This window comes from Fistularia commersonii, chromosome 18, assembly GCF_037954325.1.
Source record: "Fistularia commersonii isolate RoL2024-O1a breed Wild chromosome 18, RoL_Fcom_v1.0, whole genome shotgun sequence".
Classification (NCBI taxonomy): Eukaryota; Metazoa; Chordata; class Actinopteri; order Syngnathiformes; family Fistulariidae; genus Fistularia; species Fistularia commersonii.
In genome coordinates, this window is record NC_141301.1 from 4,083,095 (window position 1) to 4,106,099 (window position 23,005).

At 42.1% G+C, this 23,005-nt stretch overlaps 1 protein-coding gene across 1 annotated transcript in view; it reads right to left on the reverse strand.

The window, feature by feature from the left end:
- nbeab (neurobeachin b) overlaps window positions 1-23,005 on the reverse strand; it is a 141,054-nt gene that overhangs the window by 97,424 nt on the left and 20,625 nt on the right. Inside the window, exons 7-12 of the mRNA XM_086164077.1 lie at window positions 22,558-22,687; window positions 21,302-21,435; window positions 16,882-16,943; window positions 10,767-10,831; window positions 9,024-9,132; window positions 3,936-4,102 (exon numbers count right to left, since the gene is read on the reverse strand). Coding sequence (XP_086020203.1) covers window positions 3,936-4,102; window positions 9,024-9,132; window positions 10,767-10,831; window positions 16,882-16,943; window positions 21,302-21,435; window positions 22,558-22,687 — 667 coding nt within the window. The remainder of the gene's footprint in view (window positions 1-3,935; window positions 4,103-9,023; window positions 9,133-10,766; window positions 10,832-16,881; window positions 16,944-21,301; window positions 21,436-22,557; window positions 22,688-23,005) is intronic.

Consider the following 23,005-nt stretch of genomic DNA (forward strand, 5'->3'; position numbering starts at 1 on the left):
GAGGGTTGATGACTATTTCCTGTATTCTTAAACAGATTGCGCGACACTCGTAGATGAGTAATGCGGACGGACATACCACCTGCGATCTGTCTGCGGCCGAGGCGGCTGTTGACAGGTGAATCGGACTGCCGATAGTTAAGCCAATGTGGACCGCAGCCACTTGGTGAAGATATCAGACAAAAATAAAATAAAAAATATATATGTATATATATATATATATATATATGTGTGTGTGTGTTTACACACACATATACAAATAAATATATGTATAAATATATGTATATATACATAAAAACATTTATATATACATATTTGTATATGTATATATATACACACACTTACATACATATATATGCTTATATATGCAGATATATTTAAATGTATTTGTATATAAATACATACGCATATGTTATAGGTGTATGTATGCTACATATGCTATACATATATGTATATAGAGAGAGAGAGAGCGTCACTGTGGTATTGTTGTTATATTGCAGTCACATTATTTGAAAGTATAGGTGTGTGTGTGTGTGTATATATATATGCATATATGTATGTATGTATGTTTTGATAATTTCGCAGTCAGTATTTGTATTATTTCCACGCTATTTATCCATATATACATATATACATACATATATCCTAAGTAAATACACACACACACATACACACACACACACACACACACACACACACACACATATATATATACATATACATATACATGCACATATATATGTATATATTGGTTATGGTAATCATACAGTTTCATTATTTGTGTATAGAAATGAATGGGGAGACCAATGACCTTGGCTTTCAGAAAGGTCAAGAGACACCAGATCTTCTGATGGTGTAAATGTCAGCCCCATCGTAGAATTGATAACCCCTTTAGGGGAAACAGAAACAACCAGCAAAGCAGGCAATGGGGTGGGGGGGGTGAAAAAGTTTAAAAAAAATAATTCAATTGCAAAGTTATTAGCCTCGTGAAGATTGTTACCATTCATCACGTGCGCCAGATGAAACTCGATGTTAGTCAAGGGAAACGGCTGTTTCACCGCCACACCGCGATCAATATCATCCCTGCACGTTTTTTTTTTTTTTTTTTTTTTCCCTGTCTCTCCCCTTCGACGAAAAAGTAATTATACAGAAGAAATGTTGACAATCAATAGCGAGAGTCAGGTAGGGTTAAGGTCTGCCGCGGCTGCCGGCGAAGCTGCTCCGTCAGCTGTCAGCGACGCGACCGATGGGAGCGTGCACGCTCCGGCGGGAACAAAGAACAAAGGGAGCCTTTTTTTTTTTTTTTTGCACATCCCAAAATAAGTACCTGAAGAGCATAGGGGAAATGGATACGGCTATAGAGGCTTAATTAACTCTTCCGCGCTGACTCGCAGACGTAGACGAGTTTGAATTTATGGTCCCGCCTCGGTGAGGTGGTCCTGCGCTGCCGCCGCCGCCACCGCCGCCGCCACTACTGCTGCTGCAGCGCCGCGGGATGATATTCTTCAATGAATTCATCAGCCTTGACATCTACTTTCACTTCAGACGAGACTGAACTTTATAATCCGCCGGCGGTTCAGAGGTCAACAGCGGTGGGGACCAGAGGGGCAGGGAAAATCACTCTCCCCCCCCTGGAAGAAACTCTGACATCCAATTTTCAACTTGATTTATCAGAGCAAAGCTAAAATTGATAGTGTGTCATTACCGGGCGGGGAGCTGTCTCGGGGAGATGTATAAAAGGCTCCTCGTTTTGATTTAGCGCGGCAGATCAATACAACCCTATACTGTTTCAATTTGAGGAGTATTGATTTTCCTATGCCGAGTCTATACAGGGGGACATTCATCATCGAGCAAGCATGGAGTGTGATCTAACGCGCCACTATAGGGTCTGATCGGCTTATTCCTCCGTCAGATCGCACGGCCGTTGTTTTCAAGCTCGGCACCGATTACCACCTGGCCGCGTGTCGTTGTCATATTTAGTCAAATGCCTTGGAAAAAAAAAAAAAAAAAAAAGGAAAAGCACGTTATCCTTGGAGGATAACCTGCACGGCCGAAAATCTCCAGCACACGCGGGTGTGTGTGTGTGCTAGAAAACAAAAATGTAAAAAAAAAAAAAAACAAAAAAAAAAAAAAACAAATTAACACACAATATTTTCCGCCTCTCGCCAGCCGAAGACAGGTTTTTGTTTATAATGTATCCGACGCCGGTGATAAACGTCCACTGGCGAGGCTCCGAGCCGAAATCGCAGAACGAGAGGCGAAAGCGATTTCTGTGCGTAAGGGTGAAAACAAACAGCGCAAATGAAAATGCGTCTCACGGCCCGTGCGTGTGCACGAGCGCGCACGCGCGTACACACAGGCACCTTAAAAATTTGCTCGAGGGCCTTATATTTTACAAGACCAGCATAAATGGGAAAGTTAATGTAGCATTGAATAAGACTAAGCTGCTGAACTGCAACGCTGCCTTGAGCTCATGAGCATATTGCATCATTTTTCTTCACCGGCGGGTCACCATTAAATCTGAATTTGTTGGAAGTTTCACGGTGCCATTTACAATGCAGTCATGGCCAATAACCTTTTGTTTCAATGCAAATGCTGCACGTCTGTGGGGGACGGGGGTCCATAAATATTTGAATGAGTGTCCGGAATTCAAAGCGATAGATTTTGCCTCCACTACCCTTTCCTTAGGGTTATGAAAAATCTATTCTACCGTCATTTTCTCCGCGCGAGTTTGCATCCGCGTGAGGAATAACAACTTTGCATTCAGCTAATGACTCGTTTATTTAAATACACAACGCGTCAGTTCGGTCGAAATGCGCCTTTTTTTTTGCATTGCTATGCTATGCGTGAATGGGGAACAGCAGACTGAATCACAATCCATTGTTTAATGTAAATAATGGATGATAAGTAATAAAATAATGAAAAATACAAGGGGCCCGTCATAAGAACTGTTTCGATAATTCCATGGGATAAAAGCAAACCATATGTAGCGGTAGGTGAGGTCTGCCGTATCGAGCGCGTGAAAACCTTTGAACGTCGACGTAAAATACAGCCGTAAAAAGCAAATTAGGTGAGCCAGATTTTCGGAGACGTCTGCGGACGTGGGTTTCCGAAGGAATGAGGCGCGCGTAATGACGAAAAACTGTACTATACCATGCGTGGAGATATATTTGTAGGTCAAAAAAAAAAAGCTACCGTTTCAGCGAGTCCAAAAAAAAAAACGAACTTGGAAAATCAGCAGAGGCTGTTTTCATTTGCCCGTCTGCTCTTTGTCAGGATGCGGCGCGGAGCGTGATTAACTGAAGTATTTGGATTTCACATCGGAAACAGACTGGAGTGAACCGGAGAAAAACCTCAACGCAGGTTCCTCTCGGTTATACCATTACGTCTGTTGCCTTGGCGGACGACAAACAATAATAACGGTCGGATATCCGGCCCCCTCACCCCTGGCTCCGGTACGGGCTGTGTTATAACACATTTATTCGCGTTGCCGGCTCTTGATCTTTCCTCTCTGAACTGTTTTTTGCGGGGCCATGTGGACGAACGCGAGAGGTGGGAGGCGGCGGCAAAAAGAGCCGGCGGTTATTTTAACAGGGCCCACGGGGGAGGTTGCAACTACCACCAGGTGCTGGTCTGTGTTACTGAGAGGGTCAATGAATGGCCGGACAACACGGCAAACAGCCCCCTCCATCCACCCCGAACTGTCGGACGAGCCGCCAATCAGCCGCCCTCCCGGGGGGATGGAGCCGCTCCGCGCTGTAATTGTGTTTGCTGACCCGACCGCTGACCCCGCGGGGGTTCTGGGAAAATGGCATTAACCGGCGGTCCAATCCCATCACGGCAGAGTTCTGTGACTGCGGGCGGACCGGAGCGCCGCGGCGACGGTAGTCCGACTCCGGCCTTCAGGGAGGGAAGCGTGGGGAGGGGGGGGGTCTTACCTCTGGGCGAGGGTCCCCCAGGCGCCGTGCTTGTTGGTGAGGATGTTGACAATTTTCTGCTTTAGCTGGTTGGCCGTCACGTGATCTCGGTGTTTGGCGGCGCTGATCAGGTGGTCGCACATCTTCTCTTCTTCTTTTCTCTCGGCGGCGTAATGGGCGCAGTTGGACTAATTGCAAAAAAAAAAAAAAAAAAAAAAACACTCATTACATATTTATAGCTTTTAGTGCATTAACACTGAAAGTGATGTCTGACATTGCAGTAATAGCATTTGAGAATATTTTACTTGAATAAAGTCTGGATAATATACATCCTCTAATGGAGCATTTGTCACGCTGAATAATGTTACGGCTTCATTCAACACACTTGAGCGCATAAAGATATTAGTAGACAGCTGAGAGATATATTTCTGCTCCCTCAGAGGAGAGTAGTAAATCATCGGCGAGCACATGAAGGCAGTCCATTCCCTAACTGCGGACAGATGAGGCTCCCCGCTAGCTTGCAGAGGATTGCGAGGGCAGAATACTTTAATAGAGCCGCGGCCACTTTCAGAGTGTCAAGACCAACAAAGAAAGAAACCTCGCCGTCAAAGGGCGACGATAGTTTTTTTTCCACCTTCGTCGATCCGGAACGTAAACGTTCTCTAAACCGACGTTTCTTTGTTGGATTTATGGAGCTATAATTCAAAATACCTATGATTCGATGCAAATGATAGTGGCTTGGCATAAAAGAGGATGGGCGTTTACGTGAATGATATGAAGCAATGCGATAAAAAGGCCTTTAAATGAAAAACATGGTGAAAGTACTTGATTTATTATGTCAAAATACATTCCACATAAAAAAAATAAAATAAAAAAATAAAAAAGAAAAACATACTACTACTTGGTTTTGGATTATTTTTATTATGTAAGAAAAACATTAAATGATCGTGGAATAGCATAAAAGAAAATGGGCGTTTACGCGAATGATATGAAGCAATGCGATAGATAGACCTCTAAATGAAAAACATAGTGAAAGTACTTGATTTATTATGTCAAAATACATTCCACATAAAAAAATAAAATAAATAATAATCATAAAAAAAATTAAAAAAAACTACTACCTTTTGGATTATTTTTATTATGTAAGAAAAAAAAAAAGAAATATACATGGGGTGGACGAAATACGAGATTTAGATTTAGTTTTCGATCAAACCCCTCCAAGAGTCGTCTGCGCGGGTGAAAACCGTAAGAGAGTTGCAGGTGGCTAAAGGTAATCTATACAGACCCGATCTTTGCTGCTTCAATAAGATCACGTTACCAAGCCACCCCGGGGGAACTCGAGCTAATATTCAAAATCTAATTTACTAACAGAAGCTGGAAGTTAATTGAATTTCCTGCATTAAATTTGAATTCTGTCAGATAGTGTACTTCAACATATTCTTCATAAGGCGGATAACTCAATCTCGACTTGTCACCTCGCGTTACGACGCCGCGCCGTGACAAACATCAAATGTTATTTATCACTTTAGGGCCGTGTGACGCTTTGCCATGACACCGACTTAATTGTAAAAATGTCTTATCTGCGTCCCGAATCTTCAATCTTGGGGGAGTGGGTAATAAAGTAACGTCAGAGCGAGATGAAAAGTGTAAGCTGTCTGGAGTTGGCAGACAGAACGGATGGGGCCAGGTACACATCCCCCCCTCTTCTCCTGACATTGCATATCTAGCCGTCTCTTCCAGTTTATCTAGCGGGTCAAGGATCCTCAAGAACGGTATATCAAGCGGCTGTTTGAGGATGGCTGCTTTTCCCAGATAAGAAACTCATCACTCCTCACCTGTACAAGCCGCTAACTGAGGTGGCGGTAATAAGAGTACACACACACACACACACACACAAACATGTGTGCATACGCTTGCGTGACAGACTGTATGCACACGTGTGTGCGCGCACACACAACCAAATATTTCACGGCGGCCTGATACATTTATAGCTATATCTATCCCATTTTTTTTTTTTCCCATCGAGATAAAAAAAAAACAAAACAAAGAATATTAATGCAATGTACAGCACTATACAGCAGGGGTGTCAAACTCATTTTGGTCCAAGAGCCACATAAATTTGATGTAAAGGGAGCCGGATCAGTAAAATCATTAGCTAGAAGTAACACTAAGTCCAAATATTTTCTTTGTTTTAGTGTTAAGGAGGTAAATGGGTAAAAATCTTTATATGAAATGGACTGTTCCTCTAAAAAAAATACATGACATATTAATATCAAAAATTAATATTTAAAAAAGAATTGTAAAAATATTGTTCAAATAGAAAATCTTGTCACTGTGGGAAAATTTACAACTAGAATTTATTAGAAAATTGATTGGTAGCATGTATAAGAGGAGGTATGAGGTTTACAAGGCTATTCTGGTTATTAAATCAATCTTTTTAATTTTGCCCATTTTTTTCTATCGTTTTTGTGGTTGGTATAGAAATAAGAAAAGAAAAGATTGTTTTGACAAGGTCAACTAAATGTTTTTTTGTATCAAAAAATCATTTTGTTTTCAAATTTTGAAGCAAAAAATAGGTTACAAAGTTACTTTTTCATTGTTTCCCTGCCTGTTTTTGCTATAGTTTTTTTTTTTTTTTTATAGAAATAAGAAAAGATCGTTTTAACAATGTCAGCTAGACGTTTTTTCATCAAAAACCATTTTGTTTTCAAATTTTGAAGCAAAAAATAGATTACAAAGTTACTTTTTCATTGTTTCCTTGCCTGCTTTTGCTATTGTTTTTGTGTTTTTTCTAGAAATAAGAAAAAAAATATCGTTTTAACAATGTCATCTAGAAATTTTTTCATCAAAAATCTTTTTGTTTTCAAAATTTGAAGCAAAAAATAGATTACGAAGTTACTTTTTCATCGTTTCCTTGCCCGTTTTTGAAAGCCACTGTATAAAACCCCCAGATGCATGTGAGAAAAAACATAAAGATTTGATTTCAGGCAGGGGGCCACAAAATATTGTTCCGAGGGCCACAATTGGCCCCTGGTATATACCATTCAGTATTTTCTTCACAAAAAATAAGGTTCAGATCATTAAAATTATGCATTTTTTGCTTCGACCCCAATCCGAGAGGCTTCTACTGTTTTGGACACTATTCTTATTATTTATGTTGTGCACCGTGGAGTGATTGGCGCTTTCGTCCTCACAGCAAGAAGGTTATTGGTTCAATTCCGAAATTGCGCCTCTGCATGTTCTCCGTGGATTTCTTACGGATTCTCCAGTTTCCTCCCGCAGTCCAACAACATGCAGCAGGATAATTGGAGACCATAAACTGTCCAGACGCGTGAATGAGAGCGTAAATAGTTGTATGTCTCTATAGCCAAGTGATTGAATAGCAGGTGGTCAAAGATGAACCCCTCCTATCAGGATAGCCTGATTGCAGAACATGATGGAAAAAAGGAATAAATGAATGTTGTTGTTATTGGTATTATTATCATAACTGCATTAAAACTTTTGTTATTATGAGTACTGTTATTGTGGTAGTTACTATTATTATTATTATTATTATTATTATTATTATCATTATTATTATCATTATTATCACCCTTAGCTTCACTATTATCATTATTGTCATCACAATTAACATCATTATTACCGCTATTATTATTATTATCATTATCATTATTATTATTATTATTGTGTCAAAATGCATGACACAATATATATCACTGCGTACATCACTGTTGTCTGTGTTTTTCTTTTTTTTTTTTTTTCAACTGCAGTTCTCCTTCATCCCTGGGTTGTCTTGTTGAAAATTATATTCTTTATTGAATATTAATATTGTATCATGTTGGTAATTTCCATGTAACTGAATCTATTACTGACTTCCCGCTTGCGTTCTCTTTCTTCCCCCGTCGTTCGAGGCAGAAGGCCGCTCACATTGATAAAAATGCGTCCTCAATAAAAAAACCGAGGGAAATGTTGACATTGTTAAGGGATTATAAAATTAGCCTTCTGGTGTCAAACCAATTGCATAAACCACTGTGCAAAAATGAGGCTGAAATATTCAACTATTCAACCACGGGAACATACTTGTGACCAGAGGGCGACTTAAAAGGAAAATAAAAGCATTATTAGCACGCAAATAAAACGGTTGTCTGAAATGGGATTGGTTTCACGTGGGCGGGCTGAGGAGACGGCCCCTGGTCGGGAAAAGCTCGTACCAAAATCCGAAATTAATATTGCCGGCATTTCCCTTTGCTACCAGTAATTACTACATGTTCCTCTATAAGGATTGTAGTTGTGTGGAATTAATCCTCGGGAGGACACGGTTAGTGAGCGCGTGGAGCGCACGTGTCCGGTTCGTGCTAAAAGGATTTATTTGGAGTTCATTAGCAAGAAAAAAAAATCAATTTCCATTGCAGGGAGTATAAATGAGTATTAGCAGTTGTCTTAATTACATTAGATATCAATACAAAGTTATCCAGTGTACCAGTGGAAAAAAGTTATGGCGAATGGAATAGAATAAGCATGTTTTTCTAAGATATCTTTCAAGGAAAATGGAAAAATAACAATAGAAAAATATGCCGTGGGGATAAATAGCCCAGATGTGAGGAATTTATGGTCTATGTAAGAATAAGAATAAAAACAACTTTATTTATCCCGAAGGAAATTGTTGTGCCAGAGTTTCAAGTAAAACATAACAATAATAAATAATAGTAGGAAATTGTAAAAAAAAAAGAGGGAGAATAAGAAATACAAATAAAACTATAAAGTGTCAAAGTCAAGGCTATAAAGTGTTTTAAGGTCTTAAGTACAAAGATTTTGAGATTCCCTGCCGCTGAAGGGAGAGGAATTAAAAAGTCTGATAGCCTCAGGTAGGAAAGACCTCCTGATGCCCAGATAAGAGGGTAAATGGCTAAATGTGATAATATGATATCCGAATGGGAGCGTGAATAGCTGGATAAATATAGAAATGTCACGTAAATGTAACTTATAGACAAATCAGTGAGGTAAGAGTGTGTTTAAAGCCTTGTAGACTGGACTCCAATGCAAAGACTGTAAGTGTGTTTTTCCACGTAAACGAGATTCACTACATTCGGGGACTCGGGGGTTCCGTACCTCGAATTCCGCATGTTTGTGGACGTCTTCTGCTCGCTGTCTGTTCAGGATGAACTCGGCCTCGTTGGCGACGCGGACGATGTGGTCCTTCATGGCGTGGCAGAGCAACCTGCGATATTCAAACGTGTGAGACAGGACGTTCTGAGGGAGCGCCGGGGGGGGGGGAGGGGGGGAATCTAGTTTGCAATATTATGTTAGTAGAAAGAGCAGCGGGGTAAATAGGCTCATTTATCCGTGTTACGCTGCAGACTTGCAGGTCAGTGACAGGGGGATGGAACGGCGACCGCGACGCCGGCCGCGTTCCCTCCATCTTTAATCATTGAAATCACGCCGCCCTTCCTGTGCAGATTGCACGCCATTTTACACGCCATTAGGCTGGCTTTTGTTTTAATTACCGCATCCGCTGTTCCTCTCCGGTGCTCGATACAGACTGTGATTTTCCTCCCGTCCAGGGGAGAGGCAATAACCCCGAGGATGCATTCATCAGCCGCGATTGGCCCTTTTACCGTTGACAAGCGCTCATTAATAGACGGACGTTCGCGCGTTCAGTAAGAAAAAGCCTCCCGACCACCGCTGGATCCCTAGTAATGTTACTATCACTGGAAAAATAAACACACACCCTTAAGCATTTCCAATAATTAACTTTCTAGGATAGCCTTGAATGTTACAAATCTTCCGTCTAATAGCTGCTTTAATTTTTCTTTAACCGCTTCTCTTACGGACTCGAATAAAAACATATTATTTGTATTATCTATCATGTTAACTCTCTCAAAGTCGTTTTTCCGGAAACACAAACAGCCAAATGTTGAATAAGGAGTCAATTAAGCCAAAAAAAAAAAAAAAAAATCAAAAATTTTTTTTTTTACTTTCTGTTTTTAACTTACAATACCACCTCTTCTGCATTGTACATTTTCATCTGGGCAAATTTACATTTCCCCCATTGTGAGATGATTAAAATCAAATTCTATTCTAACCTATTCTATGATAAGAAAATGATGATTTTTGGAATAATTCATTCGTGGGCAACTGTCTAGATTTACTTTCTGGGTAAAAACCCGGGAATAAAGAAAAAGATCGTCCGATTCCGAACAGCTTCGCGTCGGAGGCCGGTTTCGATTTGCCCTCCCGCTTTCGCTGCCTCGCCGTCAGGCGCACGGCGTCCATCTCGGACTTGTCGCGCGAACGGACGCAACAGACCGCGGTTAATTCTGGATCCTTCTAATTAAGTTGAGCAGGTGCGCAGAGACTTGGGAAAGACGGGAGGACCGGAGGAGGAGGGCGGGGGGGTTACACATCCGACGGCAGCACCCTGGACAGCGCCGTGTGGCCCGACTGGCTGGAGACCGTGTTCTGGGAGCCAACGACCAAAAAAAAAAAAAAAAAAGAGGAGGCCAAGCCAGATGGGTCAGCAGATGGGCCGCGGGGGCTGAGCCGACGCTGATCTGCGCAACGGCAGACCTAAAGTCTGGCCACGACTGGGGAACCGAAGGGAGAGGAAAGGAAAGGAAAGCGATCGTGGAAGTGAAAGATTGAGATACAGGTGCAAAGGCGCGTCAGTATTATGACTCTTGTTTACATCCGGCCGCCACTGTGATTTGGCGCTGAGTCCCCAACCTTTTTTGGACCTCGGGCCAGTTCAATGCATGAAAAGGTTTTCGCTGATCGGTCGGAGGCGCCTGGTTTAGGCTACATCTACCGATCTGCAGATGCATGGACGAAAAAAGCCCAGACGTCGATTTTTACCTTCCTTCGTTGATGAGCTCGATAAAGGCCAGGCCGGCGTTCTTCTGGATGGAGTTCTGCCACTCCTGTGAATTAAAAAAAAAAAAAAAAATTAAAAACAGGCGTCCTTTACGTGTTCACAAAGTACGGTGTTAGGGTTGTCGGTTTAAAAATAAGACGATCCCCGAAAATGGCGTGTCTGGTATAACGCGGTTATGTGTTTAACAGGCGTTTTGATTGTTACTTTGTAATTCAAGCAGGTATAGAAAGCTTTCGGTTCCTCTTTCAGAAGACAAAAGCTGCAACCATATGCGCTACCATTTTTTTTTCCCCTCCCCCCTCTTTTGTGAACCGATCTGTAAACACAGGAGAGATGTAATTGTGGGATGAAACTGTATCCTCTCACTTAAATACAGCCATTTCCGCTGTCCCTTACAGTGACAGATTACGGCGCGGGCCCCGCCGAGCTCAGCGGCGTGCGCGCCTGGAAGGGATCCCAACCCCGGGGCTCGGCTGCCAGCGTTCCCCGTCTCACAACACGCTCTGGAAATGATTAAAAAGCAGTCCGAGAGCGCGCCTCTCATTGTGGGAAAAATTCGTCTCTCCTGCGTCCCGGTTGAGGTGCAAATGAAAGAGGGGGGTTAAAAAAAAAGAGGCAAAAAAGAGGGGTTTTAAGCCTCTTTTTTATGACTCCGCGTCCCTGAAAATGGTTGTAAACAAACCGCGCCGGTTGTTCTGCTTCAATGTGTGCACGAGGTAAGGAGGCGTTTGTCGTGCGCGGCACTGACACCGACGTTATCATGAATGGGTTTGTCTTTTTTTCGGTCACAGTCGTCACGGCTGACACGCGAGGGTTCGCGCGCGAGCACGCGGCCTGACCCCGCGATGCGCTGAATCGGGAAGGGGGGGGGAGAGACGGCGCTGACAAACTGCTGAGCATCTGGTCTCCAAATGTTCCCTCTGACCCCCTTCCTCGGTCTACGGTATCCGCCTGGAATAAGCTGTTCCCGATTTGGACGGTGGGGAGGGAGGATGAGGAGGAGGACGGAGGGGCGGGGGGACCGAGCACGGAGCACGTCTTCCTGACCGGGGGGGTCCACGTCCCACGTGATAAAAATAAATACGGAAAAGAAAAGCGGGTGTCACACCTCGGCGACGACGGGGAATTGGCAGCGGCTCGGTGGAGGAACAGGACGACCTTGTCAAATTCGGTGTCTTGTCTGAAGTAGAGTTGTCAACAGCAGTTTTTTTTTTTTTTTTTTTTTCTTATCTTTGTTACCAGAGCAACGAGGTCCCGGTGGCGGTGGGGGGAGGTGGGGCTACCTTTTTTTTTTTTTTTTTTTTTTTTTTTTTTTTGCCAAGATTTAAAAAGTAAAATTTTTAAATCAGTGGTCCCCAAACTACGGCCCGAGGGCCGCAGACGGCCCGCCTCCACATTTTTTCTGGCCCTTGAACAACACCAGAGATGCGTTTTTTCATTCTGGCCACATAATCCTTACTTGTACATCCATAGAGCATAACCTTCTATTCCACCTTTCGACAGTCTGTGCCTTATCTGACACCCTTCCCTCAAAAAAAAAATAAATAAATAAAATAAAATAAATAAATAAATCCTGGACACACCCCTGTCAAATAACACGGAATAATGGCGAAAATATTAGGTAAGAGAAAAATAGATTCAGAATGCAGGGTATTTAACCTGCATTGGACAAATGATTAAGTTTTTGTTAAATTCAAAGAAAAGACTGTTTGTTTCATCTGTCAAGAGATGAGACAAAGACATTATTCATTAATAATGTATAATGTTATTATTTATTTTCTGTCCTTTTGTTTTTTTTTTTTTGCCTGTCGAGATCCAAGAAAGGGTTAATATTTGGTTATGTGTTGCTTTCTGGAAAACAATAAATATTTACGTTTAGGCACCTCTGCAATCGTCACACTTTTTGTTACAAACTGGCCCGGCCCCCCGTCAGAGAAGGGAAAAGTTATTTGGCCCTCGCAGGAAAAAGTTTGCTTTAAATGCTTCTCATTGAAAGAAAAATAGGCTTAAGATATCTGCCGCGATTCCAGAAGTCCAGTTCTGTCCACTGACCAGACCTCAGTTTCATTGGTAGCGCCTATGATATTATCAATGTTATTGTCCACTGACGTTTAACATGGATTCATGGGAGTCTGCAACCCGTCACATTTTAATCTAAAATGAATTGGCGTTTGACTGCAATTCCAGTATTTAATTGCATTGTTATAATATGTCCCCTCCCCTGGATGCATGATGTAAAATCTTCCGAGCCTCTAAACTACGCAAAACAACATTTGTGAGATTGACTGACTGAACCTGAAGAATGACACAACGCCGGAGTCTAAAACTAAATTATTTGCTTAGCGGTTTAAATAAAAAAGATGTGCTCTGGGGAACGCTGCAGTCGGAGGAGATGCTGCAGGCTTATCTGGGGAATAAGGACAAAAATGTAAACATCTGTGGAAGAAACCAGTGTTATCTACGCACACCTCCTGCACGTATGTAAGATATTACTAACACGAGGGTCTGGAAAGGAGTTAAAAATAAAGAAATTAGTAAATGTGCATCAATGTTGTTCATATATTTATATTTCTACCCATACGTTGTCATTCAGACGTGTGAGTTGTTTCTCTCGATATGACAAGAATGAACGAGTGACTGGTTTTGACTATAGGGTGCGTGAATGAAAGGATGAATGGTTGTTTCTCGCTATACGGCATATGAATCAGAGAGTGAATGATTTTTTTATTGTTATGTCACGTTAATGGTTTAATGTCTCTATAGGACATGCAAATGGTTGTATGTCTCTAAATGTGGCGCTGGGAACAACTGGCGAATCCCGCCTTTCGGCCAATGAGAGCTGGACTAGGCTCCGGTATCCCCGTGAACCTGAGCGCAAAAACAAAGGTATGTATCGGGTGTGTCCAAGTCATTTTGGTCCCGGGGTCACATACGGCCTGATTTGATGTCAAGGGGGCAGAAACAGTAAAATCATTACCTAAAAGTAACACTAAGTCCAAAATTTTTCCTTTGTCTTAGTGTTGAGGTAAACAGGTAAAAATCTTTATATGAAATGAACTGTTCCTCTAAAAAATACATGACAAATTAATACTAAAAATGAATATTAAAAAAAGAATTGTAAAAATATTGTTCAAATAGAAAATCTTGTCACTGTGAGAAACTTTGCCACTTGAATTTCTTAGAAAATTGATTGGTAGCATGTATAAGAGGAGGTATAATGTTACAAGGCTATTCTGGTTTTTAAATCAATCTTTTTAATTTTGGCCATTTTTTTTTCTATAGTTTTTGTGTTTTTTTATAGAAAAAAAAGAACAGATCGTATTAAAAATGTCATCTAAAATTTTTTTTCATCAAAAAATCATTTTGTTTTTAAATTTTGAAACAAATAAATAGATTACAAAGTTACTTTTTCATTGTTTCCTTGCCTGTTTTTGCTATCATTTTTGTGGTGTTCAAATTTCAAAGTCCAAATGTTTTGGTGTAAAGGAGGTAAACAGGTAAATTATACAAATCTTTATGTGTAATGAACTGTTCCTATAAAAAAATACATGACAAATCAATATTAAAATGAATATCAAAAAATAATTGATGAAATTACACCCTAAAAATATTGTTGAGTTAAAAGAGAAAATGTTGTCACAGAAAAAAATTGCCACTAGAATTTATTAGAAAATTAATTGGTAGCATGTATAAGAGGAGGTTTAATGTTTACAAGGCTAATGGTGGCTATTCCGGGTAATAAATCTCTTAATCTAATCTTTTTTTTTTTTGCCCATTTTTTTTTTTTTGCTATGGCGTTTTGTTTTTTATAGAAATAAGAAAAGAAAAGATTGTTTTAACATTGTGAATCCAGATTTTTTTCATAAAAAAAAAAAATCATTGCGTTTTCAAATTTTTAGGCAAAAAATACATCACAAATTTTTTTTTTCTTTTTTTTTCTCTCCCAATTTTTTTTTCTAAACCCACTGTATAAAGCCCCCAGATGCATTTGAGAAAAAAAACACGGTCCGCACAAATATTTGATTTCAGGCAGGGGGGGGCCACAAAATATTGTTCAGAGGGCCGCAATTGGCCCGCGGGCCATGAGTCTGAAACCCCTGGCATAAATAATGAATGAATAACACAAACACGTATATAAGTACACTTTATCAACATCTATCTACCTATCAATCTAGATAACACGCACACAGAATTCAGTGGTGGCAGGTCAGTTGGGTGATGCTGTGCTTCCCCAGCCTGCCTGCTGGTTAACCAAATCTCAGTATGATTTTTCCATTAATGAAAAAACAGTCGCTTTTATTTTTTATTTTTTTCTCAAATCCCACAACTCCCATCCCGAAGAAAAAGCTCGCTGGCCTTGAGAAGATTTTTTCTCCCCCCTCCTCCCTGTTTCATCTCGCTGAAATTCAGCAGGGCACTAAGTATTTGCGGTGTTTGAATCCGACCTGTCAGTGCGCGGGAGCCAGCGCTTTTATCTGCTCCGCTATACGCTCCACATCTGGAGGCCTTCCATCACTAAATCTCCGTGGCTCCGCTCTCGATCCCCCCCTGTATGTTTAAGCTGTTAGAAGAAACAGAGCTGCTTGACCTTTTCATTCAGCCGGCCAGGTTTTCGAGCGCAGACACCCGGCGTCTAAGGCGGCGGCGTGCGGAACGCGATGATCGCTACGATTAGCATGCATAAATACGAAAAGGCACATCATTAGCGATAATCTATTCATAAATCTGACAGGTCACAAAACAGGGAGGGACTAAAGGTCAGCGGACTGCCCTCCCGGCTGTCTCGAAACATTACCGTCGGACGGATGCATTGATGCTGGCGTTGCACGGTCGCGTCATTGGAACCTCGGCGGCCTGTTTTAAAAACCCCTTCCAGCTTTGTTTGACCCGAACCGTGAGCATTTTCTAATAGCACGGCTAAAGACGTTAGCGGCGGCTTCACGCGGCGAGGGCCGACCCCGTCCGCGAGGTTGTCGAAGGACGACGGTCTACACGGTCAAGCTTCAAGGCCCCCCGCCGTTTGATCGATATCTTCGCCTGGATTTCATCCCCAGAGCCCCTAATGGCAGGAATCTTCGGCGCTGCAGTAATGCTATCTGCGTAAAGCTGAGTCGGGAGGTGGAGGAGGGCGGACTCAGACCCTTAACAGCATGCTGATGCCCCTCATCTGCAATAAATCCACAAAGACGGGGGGAAGAAAAAAAAAAAAAAACACAACTTCCCACAGATACCCAACAGAGGGAGAAGGAGGCGAGAGGGGAGCCCGTAGAAAACTTTCAAAAGCACGACGATAACTCAACGCGGACTCCCGCGTCCATGCGAGAATTTTTTTTTTTCTTTTCAGAAGGAAAACCCCTGCGATCTGACATTTATATAACGGAGGGTCGGGCCGGTCTCCCCGGCTCTGGACTCTCAGACGCTCTCGTAACGGCGAAACCCAGCCTCCTTCTCGGCCTTTCAGTCTGGATCCGCAGAGAGGCACCAAGTAATGGCTTCCTTATGGGGCTCCCGACGCAAGACTGATGGGCTGACAGAAGGTATGTTAAATATCTCCTGTTCAAACTGCTACATCGGGGCTCCGACCTTCTCTAAAACAAGAGCTTAACAAGAGGCTCCGAGGGTCAGCTCGGAGGTAATCAGTCACCGTGCGCTGTTGCACGAGTTTGAGTCCCGGTTCTCCGAAGGAGGGCTTGGGAATACCTCGGCGCCGTGAGAACCGTTCCTGGACCGAGCAGCTCGACTGGTTGGTTTCACTCGGGGAAAAAATATGTACCCGAAATAACACGACGATCAAACACGGTGCCCTTGAAACTTAAAAAAAACGTGAAACCTTTTGAAATAACAAGAGGCGCGTTAAGAACGGACCAGGGCGATTTATTTAATCGGATTTTCAAGATGCGGGAGAAAACACTTACTGATAAAAAGCGCAAGAGTGATAAAAAATAAATAAATAAATAAATAAACAATATAAATATATAAATAAACAAACAAACAAACAAACAAACAAATAAATAAATAAAAAATTCAGATTGTGGGAGGAAAATTAGAGGCAAGAAAATAAAGGTTTGAAAAGAGATAAAGAAGCAAAACACTCACTTGGGAACAAAGCAGCATAACAAGTTCAACCACCGAGGTGCTTGACTTCATGCACACCAGACCTGCAGAGACAAACAGTGGGTAATCAGATTTACACACACACACAGAGACGCACACACACACACAAACATATTGATTAAAATACGTTTTAAAAAATTAGTAAAATATAGTATCATAGTGTAGTTTGGATTTGCAGATTTTTCTTGGCAATGTTTTGATAGGATGACAAGCAACTTGTTAGCTTTTGATTCAAATTTACACTTAAGCATATTGTAAACCCAACATAACAGATGCAAGTGTGTGTGTGTGTGTGTGTGTGTGTGTGTGTCACCCGTGCCTATGTGCACCCGCAAACACGAGAAACCTGCAGAACGTTCGCGGCTTCTTCCCTCATTTCCATTTTCGCAGACAATGCTCTAATTAAACACGGGCAGGTGTGAAAATCTCATTTGCAGAAACAATGGCGGCGGCGACGAAACCTCCGAAAAAGCGCGGGGTCGTTAAAAAAAGCAGAGAAAAGTAACTGTCGACTCATTCACAGGTTGCTCTGTGTTTCTCAGGATAGCTTGGGATGTCAGTCAGGCTATTTTAATAGCTAACATATTGTTAAAAAAAAATGGCCCGGCGCCATTCAGAAAGCATTACTCCGGAAAACTACGGTAATTGCGTTTAATACGTTTTTAATGGTGCGACAAATAAAGGGCTCCGATGGAATTTGTTGTTTTTTTTTTGGTTTTTTTTTCCAGGAATTACCTGCTATCTACATCTCAACGCCATCTTCTCAACCTTGACTCTCCGTCCAAGATATAAACACCGGAAAGAATGAAACAGATGGAGAAATAATCGCGGATCTCCGCTTCTACCGCGGTCGTTTTTACACAGCCGAGGAAAAAACCCGGAAAGGATGTAACCCTTCCTCCGTGCACGGAGCGCCGCAGCCCCGACCTCTTGTTATAGCGGTGACACGCCGAGCCATAAGTCAGTCGGGCCTGACACGGGGAGTCAGGTGGCCCGGCTGACCCCGGCCTCATGCTGGTAGACAAACTAAATACATTCGATTTAAACACGGCGCTGCCAGTCCCTTTCCCGTAAACAGGCCGTGGAGGGTTAAGGCACGGGTGAATGTGGCATTGTGGAAGGGGGGTGGGGGTGGGGGGTCGACTCGACGGCGGACCCCGGGCCACGTAGGGGACAGCGGGAAGCAGGCGGCGGGCGTCACAACAGCGGCAGTGTTTTGGAGACGCGGGCCCTCGCCTCGCCGACTCCTGGCGTAAAAAACTCAGGGTGCACTCCGACATAATTGCCGCAGTGACCACATGTCTGCCGGGGGTTGCGAGGGAAAAAGGGCGAGGCGACGGGGGCACCGGGGGGGGCTTGACCCCTGGCAATCTAGAGGGTGATGGATGGCTCGTAATTACTGGTAAATGGAGCGCCTTTGCACCGCAGCACAGTATTTCAACTGTGCGCCTGGTAAAGGAGAGAGGGCGGGAGGGGGTCCGAGCATTTTGGAAAACATCCCTTAGCGCTTAAAGACTTGACGAGGGGGAAAATATTTAAATTGCGCCCGCTCTGGTGTGACAGGTTGAAGGTGGAGCGCGTCCGGCTCGCCCCCGCGCTTGTCTCATCTGTGACCTTGTTTGTGATGGGGGGGGACGGGGCGGGAAGGGTTCGCTCTCACCCCTGCACCCCGGTTGTCAGCTCCGGGGTCGGCCCGCTGACGGATTCCCAGCGAAAAGGGGGGAAACGGAAATATTCGCACTTGTCAAGGCGGTGCTATCGGACTTTCATTCTTATTTAACCCCCCCGGGGGATCTACGTGAACGACTTAAGACACGTGCACGATGTGTAACTTTACTTCCTGCTAACAATGGCTTACAGTTTTTTTTTGCAACTTTTTTTTTTTTTTTTAGCTGTTTGAGTTTTAGAAAAAAAAACACTCAAATAACAAAAATATGCATGTTTTTTAAACAGGAATAGCAAGTATGACATGCATATGATGCGTAACTTTAATTTCTGCAAACAATGGTTTACAGAGAGTTTCATTTAATGTTGCTATCTGCATTTTTTTTTTTCACTATTTGAGTTAAAGAAAAAAAAAATCTCAAGGTTTTTTAAAATCTTTTTCTTTGCAACAAACATTTGTTTTAAAAACTCAAATTGCAAGTATGGCACTTTTATGATGTACAGTAAAGCTTTACTTCCTGTAACAATGGTACAGGTGGATTCATTTACGGTAGCAATCTTTTTTTTTTTTTTTTTTTTTTTTTAGCTGTTTGAGTTTAAGAAAAAAAAACGTTCAAATAACAAAAAAATAAATATTTTTTTCAACAGGAATAGCTAGTATGACATGCGTATGATAAGTAACTGCAATTCCAGCAAACAACAGTTTCATTTAATGTTACAATCTGATTTTTTTTATTTTTTGTGCTATTTGAGTTTTAGAAACTGAAAATTTTTGTTTTTTTTTCTGAAAATGAAAATAGCATGTAGGACATGCGTAAGATTCGTAACTGTACTTCCTGCAAACACTGGTTTACAAAAACTTTTATTCAGTGTTGCGATCTGCATTTTTTTTGTTAGAGTTTTAGAAAAAAAATCTCACACTTATGGCAAAAAACATTGTTTTTAAAAACTCAAATTGCAAGTATGGCACTTTTATGATATTTAGCTTTACTTCCTGCAACAATGCTACAGGAAGCTTCATTCAATGTTGCAATGTGGATGTTTTTGCTGTTCGAGTTTTAGAAAAAAAAATGTGAACACGCCATTTTTTTTGTCTTAAAATCAAATAGCAATACATACGTGTACTTCCTGCAAACACTGGTTTAGAGAAAGTTTAATTAATGTTGTATCTGATTTTTTTTGCTATTTGAGTTTGCTATTTGAACATTCAAATTGAATTAGTATTTTCTTAAAACTCATTTTGCAAGAATGACACGTATATGATGTGTGACTTTGCTTCCTGCAAGCAATAGTTTACAGAACATTTCATTTAATTTTGCCATCTTGATATTTTATTATTTTGCCATTTGAGTTTTAGACAATAAATAGTTGAAACACTCAAATAGCAAGTAAGACAAATGTATGATGAGTAAACTGTACTTCCTGTTAAACATTGTTTACAGGGAGTTTTATTTAGTCTTGCAATCTCGATTTATCCTCCTTTTACTATTGGAGTTTTAGAAAAAGAAATCTAATTTCAGATTTTTTTTTCTAAAACTCAAATAGCATTATTTGCTTTCTGAAACTCAATTACCAGTAATAATATTAACAATAATATATCAAAAAATCCGGATTTCAATATAAATGAAACCAAAATATCCAAACCCCATTGCTCCGAGTATTTAAATTGAATTAGTGCCATATTAGCGTCCATAGTTATATTTAGGCGTTTAAGGGTAAAGTAAACGAATGGTTTATGGCAGAGGAAATGGGACAAATATCTTTCAGCAAACTGTTTTAATAAAGTCATAGTGGCGCGTTCTTGGGGCCTGCTGTCATTCACAGCGCAGACCGCCGAAGCTAATATCGGTTTAGATTACTGCTAAAAGCAGTCTTTGGCCAGAAAGAAAAGTCAGGGATATATATCATTTAGCTTTTTTTTCCCCTAAAAAAATCTTTCATTTCAAGAGGCGGAGGGGCCACACACACACACATTCTGTCTGCACACACACACACACACACCCATAATGGCCAAGAGTGGAAAAAAGGCCAAAAAACAAGCCTGGGGAACGATCTGGCAAAGGATGCAGTCCACTCCACCCCTCCACCCATAAGTAGCGCTCAGGGCTGGGAGTGTGTGGGGCGGTTAAAGGCACTGGGAGCCTTCACACACCCTCGGGCTAATACGACAAGATTGGAGAGCAGCCGAGGTTTCACCAGACACACCTTTTGCGACCAGGCTGCTAAAATATTACAATAAATGCACCGGGGTAATGTTGTCGTCACCCAGCTTAACGCGTTACGGCATTTTTGTTCAAACCCCCGCATTGATGTTTAATGAATTCGATGCACGCGGGGAAAAATACGCCGATTTTGTTTAAATTCTGCAAATGGGTAAAAGCGCGAGGACGATAAAATGAATCGCTTTTACAATGTGCCCGAGATGGGAATCGGCGTAGAGGAAAATTACCATCTGCAGTTTGTTCTCAAAAAAAAAAATACAATCTTTAATACAGCTGCAATTTTATTTAAAAAAAAAAAAACAAAAAAACTCATGCATGAAGAAATATTTCTGGCGACGGAAAGAGCAATTTTAGGCAGAGACGGCTTGCCGGCAATATAAGCTAATTTTATTAAAACTGGTTGACTCTGAAAAATGGAAAAGTTTTGGCTTAGCCGCATTTAGCGTGACTGCGTGCTAAAAACACTACGACTGATTTAATGACGATCAAGTGAGCGGCGAATCTTGAGAAGGTGCACGTACCTTCTATGAGCAGCTCTTGCCCGTGACTGCCCAGCAGGGTGCGCGACAGAAAGGGAGCAAAGTCCACGAATATCTCCCTCAGAAGAGGGGCCACTTTCTCCAGGGCCCTCTCCAGCTTCGAGGTGATGCTGTCATAAAATAACAAAAAAAAAAAAAAACAACATGAAAACACATTAGATAATTGATAGAAGACAAATGCAGCAGATGTAAACACAAACATGCAACCTGGGAGAGAAGTTGCTTCCTCCCCCCCCGAACATCTACATAAAGAGATTTTATGTCGATAAAAGCCTTTAACGCGCTGAAAGTGAGTCTCGAACAGATTGTTAGCGTTGCTGGTGGACGGGTGTTACAAGGCCTCGCTGTCACTCGGCGGCGCTGTGGGAAGTTTCTCATCTGCGGCGCGCTCCGTGCACGCTGACGTTATCTGAGCGCCTCAGTGCCTGCTTGCCTTGGCAGCTAAAACGTGTTGCAAAAAATAAAATTCAAAAATACAGACTGCAGCGCTTATTATATCCTGACCCTGTGACCCTGTCAGGGAGAGCCGCGTTATTGAAAAGAAAAGGGGAAACAACCCCAAAAAAAAAAAAAAAAAAAAAAAAAAAAACTTAATCTGCTAATTTATAACTCATCTTCACCGGGATGATTTTTTTTTGGCTAGTGTGTGTTTTTCTTCTGTTTTTTTTTTTTTTTCCCCCACACAGTCGGGCAGGACCAGACTCCACCGCGGGATCGTGCTATTATTGACTTCACAGTTACACTAAGTGATGTCAGTTACTGCTGCCATGGCAACCGCTCCCCTGTTTCTCCTGGAGAGAAGGCAACAGAAGCGAAGGAGGATCCGGCGAGCGAGAGAGAAAGAGAGACAGAGCGAGCGCCAGACGACGGCAGGATGTCACAAACTATTAGAGAGCTGCAGGGGGTTGTTGAGTCAAGGTCACACGACACACGGAGATGCGTGAAACGCGGGGAAGGGTTCGGCGAAGTTCAACGTTTTGGTTTATAGAAAAAAAAAAAAAAAAAAACTCAGACGGGCCTGCGGGAGAAGAAGACGTCAAAAAAATTCTCTACGACGATCGAAAAATATGGTATGAAAATAAAGCGTTTTTTTTTTGAGAAAACAAAGAGACACAAGATGTGTAGATTACATTACTCGTCGTAAGAGTATTGGATTACTCTGTAGGCTGATAATGATACAGCTCTGCTGGTTCTTGAGAAAGAAGGGCCGCGTGAGAGGACGACATTTGTACCTCATGTTCACCGCCGTGTCTTCTGGCATCGGTGCCACGGTCTGCACCGCCGGCAGGTTCTTACTGGTGGCTCCATTGACGAAACTGGAGGAGGCGGAGGAAGTGGCGGCGGCGGCTGAGTCGGCGGCTCCTGTACGAAATGCGACGGATACGAGTGCAATAAGAACGTGGCGATGAGTGAAAACGACATAAAACCTGTTGTGCGGATACATTTTGGCGCCACGCGCTCCGCAATCATTTCAAGAAAATTAAAAACAAGGGATTCTTATCGAGGCGCAAACGGCCCGGCGTGACTTTCAACAGCCGGACAATGAAAACACGGCAAAAGCGTATCACATCTTGGGTTAAATCTAATTCCACCTGAGCCTCGGCCTCTGGGTCGGTGCCAGAAGTAACATGTGGAAGTGTTTTCTTAGCCGAGACAATGGAGACGGAGCGCCGTCTTAAT